The sequence below is a fragment of the Fringilla coelebs genome (genome assembly GCF_963513975.1).
Source record: "Fringilla coelebs genome assembly, chromosome: 5".
Lineage (NCBI taxonomy): Eukaryota > Metazoa > Chordata > Aves > Passeriformes > Fringillidae > Fringilla > Fringilla coelebs.
The window spans coordinates 26651240-26666172 of NC_140033.1; the positions used below are offsets into that span (position 1 = coordinate 26651240).

General features: G+C 36.8%; 1 protein-coding gene across 2 annotated transcripts in view; it reads left to right on the forward strand.

Moving 5' to 3' along the window:
• Positions 1–14933, forward strand: part of DOCK4 (dedicator of cytokinesis 4) — a 223333-nt gene that overhangs the window by 121012 nt on the left and 87388 nt on the right. For both annotated transcript variants that reach the window (XM_084206500.1, XM_084206501.1), the window contains exon 13: positions 7385–7510. In XM_084206500.1, the coding sequence (XP_084062626.1) occupies positions 7385–7510 (126 nt within the window). The remainder of the gene's footprint in view (positions 1–7384; positions 7511–14933) is intronic.

Consider the following 14933-nt stretch of genomic DNA (forward strand, 5'->3'; position numbering starts at 1 on the left):
TATATATATAAATAAATATAATAAATAAATTTTTTTAAAACCTAGTAGAGCTGTGGTAACCTGAAGCATTTTCTAGATGCCAGAAGTAACGTGACTGTGTTTATGTGACACTACCCCAGCAGCTCACAGCATTACCACACTCAGAGTTGTTGCAAGGAGAGCTTTTTCCTGTGAATCAGCACAAGAAATCTCAGATGGGAAATGAAATGTGCATTCCCTGCTAGGAACAGCTATGAGTTTTAGCCTAAAAGAAGGCATAGGCTTACTGTGGAGAGTTGGCTGGAGCAGTGACTGGGGAACAATGAGGAGGAATGATAGCAGGAGGATGATAATGTCAACTTCACTGAGAAGGTAAAACAGAATGAAGTACATAACTTTTAGGCAACTCCTGGGCATATAATTAATGAGAGAAAAGATTTCTGATGTTTGTATTTTATCAACAAGGTTCTCAGGTGTCAGCATTGCTTTGAAATCTATTTTTTATCTTCACATCACTAACATTTAAACAGCAAGTGCGTTTGCTTAGTTACTCTAGTTCTAGGACAATTTACAAATCTGTCATTTTTAATCTTTCTTTTGTGACAAGGAGATTATGCATATGATGTGTTTGATGTCTTTAAGAATTAGTTGTCACTGAAGGCTGCTGTTTGAAATACATTTAAAATAAGAATGCTGCTCTTATGTGCTTCACTAAGTATACAATGAATTAAGGCATTCTTTTTTTGTTCTCAAAAAATGCTAAAACCAAACGATTACTCATATAAAGAATTTTGCACATAAAGTGTTGTTCCAACATCATTTGGCCCTGAAGTGATAAGAGTGTAATAGAGTTAAATTCATGTTGTTTTCAGAGAAGATGAAAAAAGTGCCATTGTCATACTGCCAGGGAGATCAGTAGTTTCAGTGGTTTCAGTTTCAGTAGAAACTATGATTTTTTTGTTCAAGTCAGTACTGGAATAATAGAATCATAGAATTGTTTAGGCTGAGAAAGGCCTTTAAGATCATGGAGCCCAACCATTAACCCTGGGCTGCCAAGTGGGCCTTTGAAATATCTCCAGGGATAGTGAGCCAAGCCCTTCTCTGGGCAGCCTTTTCCAATGCAACTTGTAACTTGGGAGCAGAGCTGGACCCCCGCTCACTGCAGCTCCTTTCTGGTGGCTGTAGAGAGGGACAAGGTCTCTCTCAGCTTCCTTTCCTCCAGATTAAACCACCCCAGCTCCCCCAGCTGCTGCTCATACAGACTGTGCTCCAAGACCCCTCACCAGCCCTGTTGCCCTTCTCTGGACACCTTCAGCACCTCAGTTTCCTTCCTGTGGTGAAGACCTCAAAACTGAACACAGGATTTGAGGTGTGGCCTCGCCACTGCCCAGGACAGGGGGACAAACACTGCCTTGGTCCTGCTGGACACCCTGGTGCTGTATGTGATTCAAGGGGCACTCAGTCTAAACCCAGAAATTCCTCGCTGAGGCTGCATAATAACAATAGCTGGTTTATATTTCTGTCTTGGAGTTGCATTATGTTTTTATAAGCCTTTTCCAAAAATTTGTTCTACTTGTTGGATAGTGTTGACTTCCTTCATTTCTAAATTACATTTCTAAATTACTTCATTACTAAAAGAATACAAAGCCTTAACACTATTTCAAATAACTGATATAGAACACATACACAAGATTTTAACTTCTTCAAAAAATATATTTATAAATTCTTTACAATTGTTCCCTAGGTTCTTGTGTTGGTGGGGATTTGATTTTAAACATTTTGTTCAGGTACCTTTAAACATCTGTTTCCTTTGAAATAAGACACATAATTGAAATGCAAATAGCTAAATTTCTAATACAATTCTGTTTGCAGGAAGAACTGCACTTCATGAAGGAGAAAACAGGAAGTGTTTCCTTGGTAGCTTTTATTTGCACTACAAGCAATATAAACCACTTATAATTGCAGAATTGTGTATTTTGCACACTCCATAATATTCTAGCTAACCATCTAGCTTGTAAAAATGTAATTTTAAAAAGTTTTGTGCAAGATGGCTCACCTTTGCAGTTTACATTGTGGTGTGCAAACAGGTGCTGAGATGCCCAGTGGGTGTTAATAGAAAAGGGCAGCAGTGACCTTGCTAAGGCAAGAACTGGAGACATTATTTCTGAAATTCTTATTATCTTTATATGGTAGTTAGACTAGATGCTTATAATAGTATCTTAGCCTTTTGGTTCTTTATCCTTCATCCTGTGGTAAGTCTGGCAAGAAATACTTGATGCTCCATCATCTACCCTGTAAAGAAATTCCAAGCCAGTTTTCCTATGACAGCTAAATCTCATTTGCATTTAAGTGTTTCTGTTCTATTTGAGGAAGAAAAGCATCCCTACTTTATACACTTGAGGGCATTTCTGACAAAAGTCTTGACAAAAGAGCTCCAAGAAAGCTGTCAAAGTGTTGCGATGGCATTCGTGCATTCTTTTTTTAGTGAGCTCAACCCCAGAATTTAAAGCTGAGGAAAAGAGGAGTTTGGAGCTTAAATTGATAATTCAAATTAATCAGAATGAAGTCTTCAAAAAGGCCATCAAGAACTGAATCTACCTCTCCTTTTTTATCTCTCTATTCCCAGACTGTAATTTGTGGGATTTTCTAGGCAGAGTTTTCTGTGGCCAGGATTCATCCAACTGTTTGTCCCAGATCACATTAAATCAGTACACCATTTGTTTGTGCAAATCTACTGGTTTTGTCTTTACCTTTTTACCTTTGCACTTAAAACACTACTGGAAATGGGAACACCTGTAAGCTCTCAAAAAGCTTTAATATCTTTAGGCAGGTTTATTTGGACAGATGCCTTATTTTATTACTTTTCTAAAATACAAACAGTGCTGAAAAACATTCTGTCTGAGGTTTTGTTTTTTTTTTTCTTCTATCAGTTTTCTGAGCAGCTGCTAGGCATTTTCTTCTTAATATGATCTAGGATTCTCTGCTGCCAGTAGATAGAAGCTGACTGTAAATTATTTCCCCTGCCCCCAGATGCCCAAATGCAAATAGAGTTGGTCTATAAGCATAATGAACAGATGCCTTTTGTCATAACTAAGTGCAGAAATCAATAATGCAGTACAAAAGCTGTTTGAAGGTAAAATGACAAATCTAGCAAAAATCTGGGGTGCTTATTCAGCAGATTGACAGTTTTCTGCATTGTCTTTCATCTGAATAATAAAAATAATCTGTCTTGTGTTAAAATTTAGTACAAGTTAATAGTAAGAAATTTCATGTGCTTGCAAAAGAAATAAAAGCATATCTGTTTGCAATTCCTTACAGAGTATTGTAGTGGCTTCAAAACTGGGCTAAATAAAGAATAATAGCTAACACAAGAGGTTTTATTTATCACTGGGGAGGTAATTGAAACTTTTTTCTGAGGGGACAAAGCTAGACTACATACCTTATTAAAAAAATGTGCCAATCCTTTGGAGACTGGATAATCATTTTTGTTGTTAAGTTTTAGCTCCTAATGTTCTAGAAATTGAAAATGTATAGTTATGAAGTTTTTGATGGCTCCCAGAGGGAATAAATGGTGTAGTGGTCCTATCAACCACAGTCGGATGGAGTGTTTGGTGACATGCTGCAGATCTCTATTTTGGTTTGTCTGTGAACAGCTGTCCCATCACAAAATGCTCTGGTTTTTTTCTAAAACTAATAATTTGGCTGTGTGCAGTCCCCCTGCTGTTGGCAGGGATGCAACCCACTAGATGAGGTTGCCCAGAGCCCAATTTAACCTGGCCTAGAAAACTTCCAGGAATGGGACATCCACAATTTCTCTAGGCATCTTTTTGCAGTGGCTCACCACCCTCACCATAAGGAATTTCTTCCTTACAGTTGGTCTGAAGCTTCTCTCTTTTGGTTTAAGGGTGATGTGTTCCAGCTTGTGAGTTCCTCTTCAATCTACTTTGTTTTGCAATGTGCCTGAGGGAGTCCCTCCTAAGCTGAATCTTCATTCTTCTGAAAATCCGAATGTGAGGTGTCAGAATGTTTTAAATTCTGTTAGTTAATGCTTATTGATATTCCAGTAGCTCAATTTATAATAAGCATACAAACTCTAGGCCCTTGCAAAATGTGAATTATTCCATCTTTTACAAAGTACCTCTTCCCTGTGAGTTTTATTACATTTGCTGGTTCCTCAGTCATGATGGGTGTCAACTTTCTTCCGCAAGTGTATTGCATTTTTATAAACCCATGAATGTAGCATTGCTGTGGCTTGCAGCTGCCCACAGGCTTTGTGTTTGGCTTAGGACAAGGTCCTCTTTACCTGTCTGGCTTTGGCTGGCTGGACTTGTCTTACTCTGCATTGTTCTGACAAGAGATTTATTCTGACTTGTAAAAGCATATATATAATGACAAAATAATAAATTTCATCTGCCTTATTATAACTCTTGTTTAGTTTTGTGCAGTCGTGTGGTGTATGTATGCTTTGTATTTAAAAAATAGCTGTGACATAGTTACTCAGTGTAGAGTTAACTAGCTATAACCCTAGACTAAAATGGAACACAGAAGAGTAAAGACATACGGCCATAAATAACGCACCTTGAAAGTACTGCCATAGGATGATACTAAAAGCCTGTGAACAGCTCACCAGTGACAAATTATTGGTCATCAAATAGTGTGATCTTGAGAGCAGAGTGAAAGCATCTCTAGGGGCAACCCTTTGATATATAGTATGTTCCTTTTGTCCATCTCAGCATCCTGAATGTGACAAATCATGGGGAATTCTGGCAACCTGTTCTGTAACGTGGGCACCACACCTCAGTAACAGTATGCCTCCCATGATTTTAGGTCCTTCATGGAGGGTAGACTGGGCATCTTGCAAAATCAGTGGAGTTTTCACAGAGCAATCTGAATGCTTACCTGGGAATTGTGTTCTTTTCATTGATTATGTAAAGTATATGTGCTCCCAACTTTACCATTTTACCAAATTTATCAGTTCTACTTCTTGTCAGTTCCCTTTTGTTTGACAGCTGGGTCCTCAGTGGCAAAACTGTTAACTTGAAGACTTGATTTTTGGAGGTCCTTCAGATTTCCTTCTCTGTGCATCCTTGCTTTGTTTCCATTCTGGTTGACTTTCACTCTTTTCCATTTACTGGCCTCTTTACACCATATAACATTTTTAAGTAACTTTGCTATCTGTGATCCAGTGTTAATTTTTCTGAAAAGCTGGGGAATGCATGCCATTTATATTACAAAGATGTATTTAAACTATAGGTAAAATGACTAACCTGTATTTCAGGTGTGTTCACTGAGAGATTTCTTGATGCTTTTGGATATATAAAGATGACTCTGCATTCTCTAACAATGAATGCCATGAAATACAGAGCTCTAGATCTTTCTTGCCTTGTATGAGCAAGCACTTCAAATCCTTGACAGATAGCTTTTTTCTCAGGTTAACACTGTTTAGCCATTGATGAGGTTTTTTTGACATCTGATTTTAAATTTAAATAAAATTCTTCAAGGAATCTGTGAAATTTGTGCTGAAAGACAATTGAATTTGGAGTCTTCAACCTTTGTTTAGAAAACACAATAACTTTACACCAGGTGGTGTACAATATCTGATTAATGCTGTTGTGGTTGATGTGATCTGTAAGAATAGCAAACGGGTTTTTCAGGTTTCCAAGGAAACAGTGCAATGGGGGCATATGAGGGCATGATTATACATGTGTATGTATAACAATTTCTTAAAATATAAAAGCAGCAAGATTGGGGGTGGGGTAAATATCCATATTTATCAGGGAGCTATACCCAGCCCAGCTCTTCCTGTACAGCAATGAAAAACCTTTCACCTGCTCTAACAGAGCCTGAATTTTGCTTTGTACCAAGCTTCTGTACTAGCAGCTGGCCATGGTATGGTTTGTTTTCTCACCTGCCCAAATAATGATTGTCACTCCTTCCTAAAGGTCTTTCACTGTATAGCCATAGAACAAATTCCCCTACAAAAATAATTAATATCTATGGCATTAAATACAGTCATTAAAATAGAATAGACTTCACTGAATGCTTTTCCTTGTAAGATTTGTTTATGTACCCAGTTGGAGATGTGTAGGCGAGCTGCTTTTCATGAGAAGGAAATTTTGGTCAGAGTATCACATTCTCTGGAGTTGCCAAAATAAGAACGTGTAAGTGTAGGTAAGGGGAAAAATATAAAAGTTGTCATGGTAATTATATATCTGATCTGCAGGAGCCTGGACTGGCAGTACATAGTACAGAGTTTTGAGCCCTGATTTTAGGAACTGCCAGACTTCAAGAAAATTTATTCAGTTAAGCAGTAATATGGTTGTAGGGAAAATTCCTTTCAAAGCCAAAATGACTGATGACCTTGTTGTTCAGTCTGTGTTGTACATGTTATTTGCTTCAGCTTAATCTCAAGTTCATTATGACTCTTCTTCTGAGTTGTCTGTTTATCTCCAGTTGTTGAGTGTATACAAAGAGTTTGCTTTTATCTTCTCCTTGATCTGTATGTTGACACAGGATATGCTGTAGTAACGCTGAAGGTCAGGCAAGATTAATCTTTACAAGCTGTATCATTCTGACACTTGCCTCAGTGACTATATTTGAAATAACCAAAAGGCATGCCTGTTGCCTTTGTTAATCTCAACTGTAATAAAGCATGCTCTTTGCAATTTATTTGTATACTGCAGATGCAGTAGAAGTTATGCTTCCTTAGTTCTGGAGGAATAAAAATTGGAAAATTATTATACGGCCACTCTTGCATTTTGCATGTCTTCTAGCAAACATAAGAAAGTTTATGATTGATTAAATGTGATAAATGTTGAACAAAAATTGTTATTTCAGTCATTATGAAATTACCGTTCCTAAGAATACCGATTATATTTGCTTACTAGAATTTTTCTCTTCAGATTTTGGGTGAATAAATTGTATGAGGTGATATAAAGTGATGCACTGTGCTGAGACTTCTGTGTTACACCCATAGCTCAGGGTGAAAATTGTATGTGCACTTCTTCTTGCAGGTCAATAAAGGCACAGTTGTGTTAAAGGAAGTGAAAAATTAAAATGGTAGCAAATGCTCTGATTGAAATTTCTCCAAATTGACCTCTTTCTAGTTTTCTTTTTAGTTAAAACATTACTCCATCCCTACTGATATAATTTTCATTCATGTCATTGTTGTTCAATTACACATCAGTAATAATTTGTTTTCATAGGTAGTTGTTTTCAAGTCTTTACTGATTTTTTTGGTGTTGATACCCTTCACAAATATACTTCAGAACTGAAGTGTGTTGGCTTCCTCTGAATTTCCTGTTTTCCAGAATGCATATATACTTGCAAATATATAAAATTTTTAAGTACTGATAGTAGTCTGTTTGAATGTCTAATTTTTCATTGTTTTTCTCTTCTTTTTCAGGTCTGGCAGTTTCTCTTCAGTTGCTTCATGGAGACATAGAACAAATTAGGAGGGAGTATACATCCAGATTTACCCATGGAGTGTCCATAACGAGGAAACTAGGTTTTTCCAATATTATAATGCCTGGTAAGTGAAAGAGAAAACTATCCTAATAAGCAGTAAAAGAAAGGAATTATGAGAAATTACTTGATTTTCAAATGAATACTGTATTCTAAAACTTCTTAAACAGTTCTCGAGACTTTTATATGACCATTTTTACATAAAGATAGAAGAAAACTGTGTCCCATGGCCCCATTACATTATATTGTATAGTTGCTATGCCAGTGTCAAAAAGCTTATGGCTATAGGAGCCTTTTTTGAGGGATGGAACCCCACTTTATAGAGGTGAAGATGACTGAATGCAAGACTGCTGAGCTCTATGCAGGTAAAAAGAGAAGCAGCAGAACCAATTCATAGGAACTTTTTAAAGAAAGACTCAGAAAATTTCACTGGTACTGTACAGCTTCTGCTTTCATGAGGTTTGTGTCTCCAATACTGGAAATGGATAATAATATAGATGTAGAGACTACATTATGTGTATATTGTATGACAAAATAGGCAAGTACTTAAACCAATGCTAAGGAAGGTGGAAAGATTGTGTCAGTGTGATTGTAAAGAAGGAAATATGGGAAGAAGATCATAGAACAATTTATAATTACAACCCTGAAATGAAATTTTGTGAAAGTTCAGTGGGTTGCTGAAAATTAGGAAGCAAATGTCTCTTTAAAGGAAAAGCATACTTTCAAGCAGATCAGTTTGGCATGATTATGGTGTTATGTTGTTGCTGAGAAATGTTGCAGGGAGGAGCTCACATCTTAGTTTCAGCTGTCTCCACGCATACAGTCTTAACTTTCTCAAATGTAAATCATCCTTATGACTTTCAGATTTTTAATAGGGACTATCTTCTTCATATAAAGATTGTCTTTGCATTCCTGTGGACCTAAATCAGAAGTAAACTAGGGTTCTGAGGCAAAAATAAACTTTCATACTTCACTAATCGAGGAGGTTTTAAACAGGCATTTGAAAGTCAGTAATGAGGCTCAGCTTTAGCTGTGGGCATGTATTTCTCTTGAACTTCTGCCTGAAGCTTGACAACTGAGAATTCACTCTTGTGTGCTTACTGCCAATAAAGCATCTGTCCTTCTGCATCCTTGATCAGCACTACTGGCCACTTAAAACATGCACATAACACAAGTTAATAAAACAGTTTCAGCACTACAATGAAAATGGTATGGCTGCAGCATTTAGAATAATGAAATGCATAAGTCAGGTGCCATTTAAATTGAAGTTAGTTTATATATATATGCCTAATGGAAGCAATTCAATTGACATTTTATGGCTTATTATCTAGGCTTTATTTGTTGTCTTACTGTTGGATTTGAAATTTGAATGAAATGGGTGTTGTAGATAGTCTGGCAGATAGCAGTGGAAGCAGTTTTACTCAGCACACTGTAACTCCCATTAGGAATCATTTCCCCAGTTATCTATGATTTAGTGACCTGCTGCTCTGTGTTATCAAATTTGCTAAGTTCTATAAATTGATCTCTTATCCCTTCATTTTCCACTTGAGAAATAATGCAATGTACTAAACTGCAAGAAACATGTTATAGCAGGGTACAGTGTAATCAGCTGCTGGAGGAGTTTCTTGACTCAGTTTCAAAGAATTATGCAGGTTCACTTTGTCACTGTTTTAGTTTAAAAAATAATATATGGGTTCTGGTATACTGCTTTCTCAGTCCAATTGTATGCATGCATGAGTTTAAATAATGTACAACTTCTGTGTTTGCTGGGACAGAAGGGATTTCTCCTAAAGAGAAATAATCATCTCAGTCTTGCAATGATAAGTTTCAAGGACTAACCAGAGTAGGGCCCTAGGCCCTGAAATGCCCTCAGCAACCTAGCCTTTGAAAAGCTTTTTTAATTTAAAGCTCCCCTTTCATTCTATTTATCTTCAAGTGGTTTTTTTTTTTCTACAGATAAATTAGAGAACTTCATCTTTTGCCACTAGAAATGGTCATTAATAGATCTTATTTTATATTTTTGTTTAAAGGGTGTTGCTGTGGCTAATTAGCACTTAGGTTAGTGTTGTGAATAAGACTCTCTTGAATTATTCAATAAGAAATGCTTCATGCTGCTAAACTGCAGTATCTCTCTTAGAAATGCCATATTTTAAGTCTCTCTCCTATTCTGGTGTATTTAAACTCTCTCTGACCTTCTTTTTTTGTCATACCAATGCTTTTCTCTGTGGAGGTTTTGCTGTGAAAAGTAACTGGGATCAGCATACGTGCCAAACCAGAATTGACAATAATAGTGCATGTTTTTATGGAGTAATGCTTTTTGTGTCACTGCAGCTTGACAGGCTGAAGCCACAAAATACACTATCCAGGACCCTTGCAGTTAGTTTCTCAATGAAGAAGTGTTTTAGGAAATGAAGTAGATGGCTGGAATAAAAGCCATCCTACAATACATGGCTATGATTTTAAAAGGTTGTGAAAGAGGTAACTCACTTTATTCTAGCCAACAAAAGAAGGGCAGGCAGTGAAAGAGTCAACTTGTGAAGATAGTCAACATGCATTTTGTAGGTTTGGCTGGGATTTCAGGGCAGACTTCATGCAAGCATTGGTAAATTCTCTTCCAGCATTCTAGTGTGGTTGTCTGCAGATATACAGCCAATATTCTCAGGAAGCTTTGTACAACATTGAAGGACACCTGTGCTTGCACATTGAGTTTCTGTGTTCACCATTTCCTGACAACTACATCATTACTTAGTATATAAAATTCAGCATTTGATATCTACAAATGTAGTAGACTTTTGAGGAGCACTCTGAGTTAAATTTACATACATAATAGGTAATGAAATGTGAAGGCCCTTTTTCTATGCATACTTTTACCAGCTTTTTTGCTATTTTATGTAGTTCAGTATTATGGAATCTCTTTCCAAATTTGACTTAGAGCACCTGTATCAGTGCATGCCTTCAGTGCTGTTCATGCTCACGCTTTATACACATGCATGTGCATGTTCTTTGGTACCATTGTGGAAAATATCTAATTCTGTAAATAAACCTGATCACTAATATGTGTTGCCTGGAGTTTTTACAATTGGACAGCTGTTTGTCTAAATGAGGACTTAACTGGCTTCACTAGATGCCCACTCTGTCTCCCTGCTGTAAAAAGACTAAACTTTTGTGTGGTAAGCATAAACATAGGTTCATGTCTTCCTTTGTTGTACATTCCAGATCAGAGCTGCATCTGCTTTACTTCATTTAAGCTGCACTGTTTGTAACAGTGCTAAGTCTATTACTGGTAGTTTACTGGTAGTTGTTGTCTTGACTACTTAACTACTACATCCAAAGACAAAATCCATTCAGTGTGATACATGAGCACTTATAATAATCTCATCGTCTTCCTGTAGAATACTTTTTTCACTAAGCAATTCTGTGAGGTCCCAGCCTTCCTTCCTGGAATTTTCCCTACAAACTTCCTCTATGCAGCTTTGTCTATAGTATTATGACAAGACAATTCTGACTTAAAACAGCTATGGATTTGATTTTGAAAGGCTGCTTGACTTAGAGACAGCAGTTCAAAATATCTTAATCCATAAAATATACTTTGGTGTGTAAGCAATCGGCCTGTGGGCCGACATCTCAAGAGACTTTCTCAGGTGGATATCAGTTAGCTATCCTTTTTTCAGTTTATGATCTGAACTGGTGCCATTACCGCTGCTGCTAGCTGATCATGATATGCTTTGATTTAAGGATAAGAGTTAATATTTCTTCCTATCCATCCAAATTATTAAACTCGTGTGATATTAGAAGAGGTTAAAGAATTGGTGCATCCCTGTAAGGGTTCTACATTGACCAGTGTTTACCTTGCACACAAGCTTAGTGTGGTACCTATACTGGTACCTAGAGCTGGGCTAGTCAGTCCTGACTGGAGAAGTCTTGCCTTGTAATACTTAATGCTTTGGTCCTTTTCTATTTCTGCGATAAATTTTGACAAATAGCGTTGCTAAAAAGTCTACATGCAGCTGCACTATTAATTTTTGCAGAGGAACTTTCATTCCTTCAAACTTACTTGTCAAAGATTAAAAGCTTCATTTTGTTTCAACATTGTCTTTTTCTTTTTTGCAATTTCTGCTCATTTATCAGATAAAATGAGGGGCCCAGGGTATTGCCATGCTTTTAGGTTTCCTATGTTAGGCTTTCATATGCTCAATTTAGGAAAAGCAACTGAATTTTTTTCCCATCGCATCTGCATTGCTTTATGTTTGTCGCCTTTTAAATTCATTAGATGTCCTTTTGCTGTCCAGTTAAATCTCATCAGATCCTGTCCTTCAAAGTTACTGAATGTATTAATCATGCTTTCATCTGGATTATTAAAAGGTCTTTTCATGTCCAAGTACACACTCACCAGCCTTTCTTACTATTTTCAGAAGCTTTTTAAAATAAAACTAGAAGTAGAATCTTTGTCTTTTTATACAAATGGTCTCACAAAATGCTATCTTTGTGATAACATTCATTATCAATTATGTGATTTTTGACTAGAGGCAGTCATTCTTTCAAAGCATAGAAAAAGATTCTGCAAAAATGTAAAGGAAGCTATGGAATATGTTGTCCTCATTACAGTAAGTGTCTGTGTCTAACAGTGATCTTGGAGTTAGTAAAGAGGTGTTGATTCTAGGAGAATAAATCTATGTCTGACACACTTCAACATTTTTCTCCCTTGAGCAGTGGAGTGAATTTTTCCAGGCTTTTCTTTATATTATATGAAATACAAACAGTTTAAATTTAACTTGTGCCGCTGGATATATTAGTTACACAAAATATGTTTGAGCAATATGGTGGAGTAAAGACACACCCTCCATTTTGACCTTTCACAAAACTGAAGTACTCTAGGGGGAATATCCTCTACTTTTCAAATCCTATTTTAATGCTATTTAGAAACTTTAATCCTATCTGTTGAAGGAATTAACATTTATACAAGTCACTGGAGAAAAGAAGGGTGTGATGTATTTGGTTAGACAAGTGCAAGGAACTTGTGTATTGTTTTCCTTCTCCTTTCCATCTCCTGTCTTATTTTTTTGGTTCATTAGAAACTGAAGGAAAAAAATAGAAGAAAACTATGAAAAGGGAAGACAAGCCAGAATTTAATTGTACTTCCCTTGATTTAAAATCTCTGGGAATGAAGAATGGGGAAAGGAGTCTTCTGCAGTTTATGGTATTTGAGGAATAATCTGGCTTTCTACTGAGTATAGAATAAGTAGCAGTGATGCATGGGAGGCTAATGCAAGGACAGTTAGGACTTGGAAGTTTTTCTCTGATAAACTGGGTAAGGAACACTGGCAAACTAACAAATGAATGCTTTACTCTGTTAAAGTAAGCAGTCTTTCAAAATTCTGTTGGAAATATTTTCTTTATATGACGTTAGACAAAGTCAACAGGTCAAAGTTTTCTGTTGAAAAAAGTTCGCAAGTCTTTTATTCCTCACTTGATTAAAGCAGCTTGTTTAACATCTCATGGTTAGAAGGAAGAGAAAGAAGTCAAAGAACAATTGGGTATTGTGTGGTAAATGTACAACCCATTTCAAATCTGAAAGTATTTGTTTGAGACTTCCTTGTAAAGGGCATTTCATTTTCTTAATCAGGTGTTTTCTGGTGAGTGTGTTTTAGAGCTTGTTGAGTGTTTCTGCTGTAAAGCTGAAAATGCAGAAAATGTTTTATTAAAAAAATGAAAGTAAAGTAACTGAGGAGAGTACCCAAAAAATCAGTTTACTCATCTCTGATTTAAATGCCCAAGTCTACTTAACCCAATAATAAAAAGGCAGTGGTGTTACCAAAGTGACCCAATGCTCCCAGAATCCTAACATATGCAGAGTTATTTTAATTAGGTTTCCCATATATAAACAAGAATACCAGTCATAATACATAAAGTAGCTGCTAGTATATAAAAAGTAGAAATTGCCTTAATTTTTTTCTGCCTATTCCCTATAATATACTTAAATACAGACACACAACCTGCCCCAAATAATTCTTTGTTAAATTATCATTATTATTATTGTTAAATGTCACCCAGAAGGTCTCAGTCTGAGTTCTTCTTTGTATGTATTTAAGCACTAAAAAAACATTTTCTCATTCTTGAGTCATGTGTGTATATTAGTCATAAATATTGTGGACGTGTGCAAAATTTATTTGGTTTTTCTTTGCCTCAGTGATGGAGAAGTGAAGGTATGCTCTGTGGGGAAAAAGTGCTGAACAGACAGCTGACTGGTGGTTGTCACAGTCTTTAAAATTCAAACATGTTCACTGGCAGCTTCAAGCATGTCAATGAGATTTGCCCCCCTTTTTGAAAGTGCTGAATATATTCCCTGATAAGCAGCCAGTCAGTCTTTCAGTGTCTTCTAAAATGCAAAACAAAAAGGAAATTGTTCAAGTAATGGGATTTTATTTCCTGCAGTGATGAAATTCTTTGTGAAATGCAGCATGCCTGTGTGCCTTCCTGAGCTGCTGTCCTTAAGAATGCCCTTCTCTCAGATAACATTCTTCTGTATTACAATTTTCACAAATGATCTGAGGTTGCTTAACTTGTTTTTTTTAATTAATTTTTGTTTTTAAATTAAATGTGTAAGAAATCAGGAAGGGAAGGCAAGAGAAAAGAATAGTTGCATGAAGACATGCTGGTCAAACTAAAGGGCAACAGGGAAATGCAGAAGCAGTGAAAGTAGGAATGGTGTGCTGGGAAGAATATTGGGATGTTGCCCAGTTGTGTAGTGATGGGGTCAGGAAGGCTAAGGCAAAGTTGGAGCTGAAATCAGCAAGGGAATGCAAAGAAAAATTAAGAACTTCTGTAGGTATTTCAGCCAGAAAAGAAAAGCATACTCCTTGTGATCAACATGACTGGTAAATGGTCTCAGTCAATGAAAAGAAAAGGCTGAGGTCCTCAGCAATATTTTTGCCTCAGGCTTCACTGTAAGTCTCTCTTCTCAACCTCTCAAATCTGTGGATCTCAAGGATGGGACTGAAGTGAGCAAAGTTCCTCCCTCTGTAGGAAAATATAACCACCTGAGAAACCTGAACATACTTAAATCTGTGTGACCTGGCAAAATGCGTCCCAGGGTCCCGAGGGAACTGGCTGATGTAGTTGCCAAGCCACTCTCCATGATATTTGAAAGGTCATGGCGGTCACATGGAGTACCCAGTGATTGTAAAAAAGGAAACATTGCATCATTTCTTTAAAAAAGGGGAGAAATGCCAACACAGGGTGCCCAGAGAGAGTGTAGATGTCCTATCCCTGGCAACATTTAAGGACAAATTGGAGAGGGCTCTGATCAACCTGCTCTAATTGAAGATGTCCCAGGTCATTGCATGGAAGTTGGACTATGAAATCATCAAAGTTCAACTGCCAGAAGGGGATTAGTGAGACAGAAAACTTCACTAAGCTTCCTTAGCACTCTCCTCAAGTTAAAAGTTCAAATCACCTTCTGCTGCTTTTTTTTTCATTGCTTTTTTTTTTTT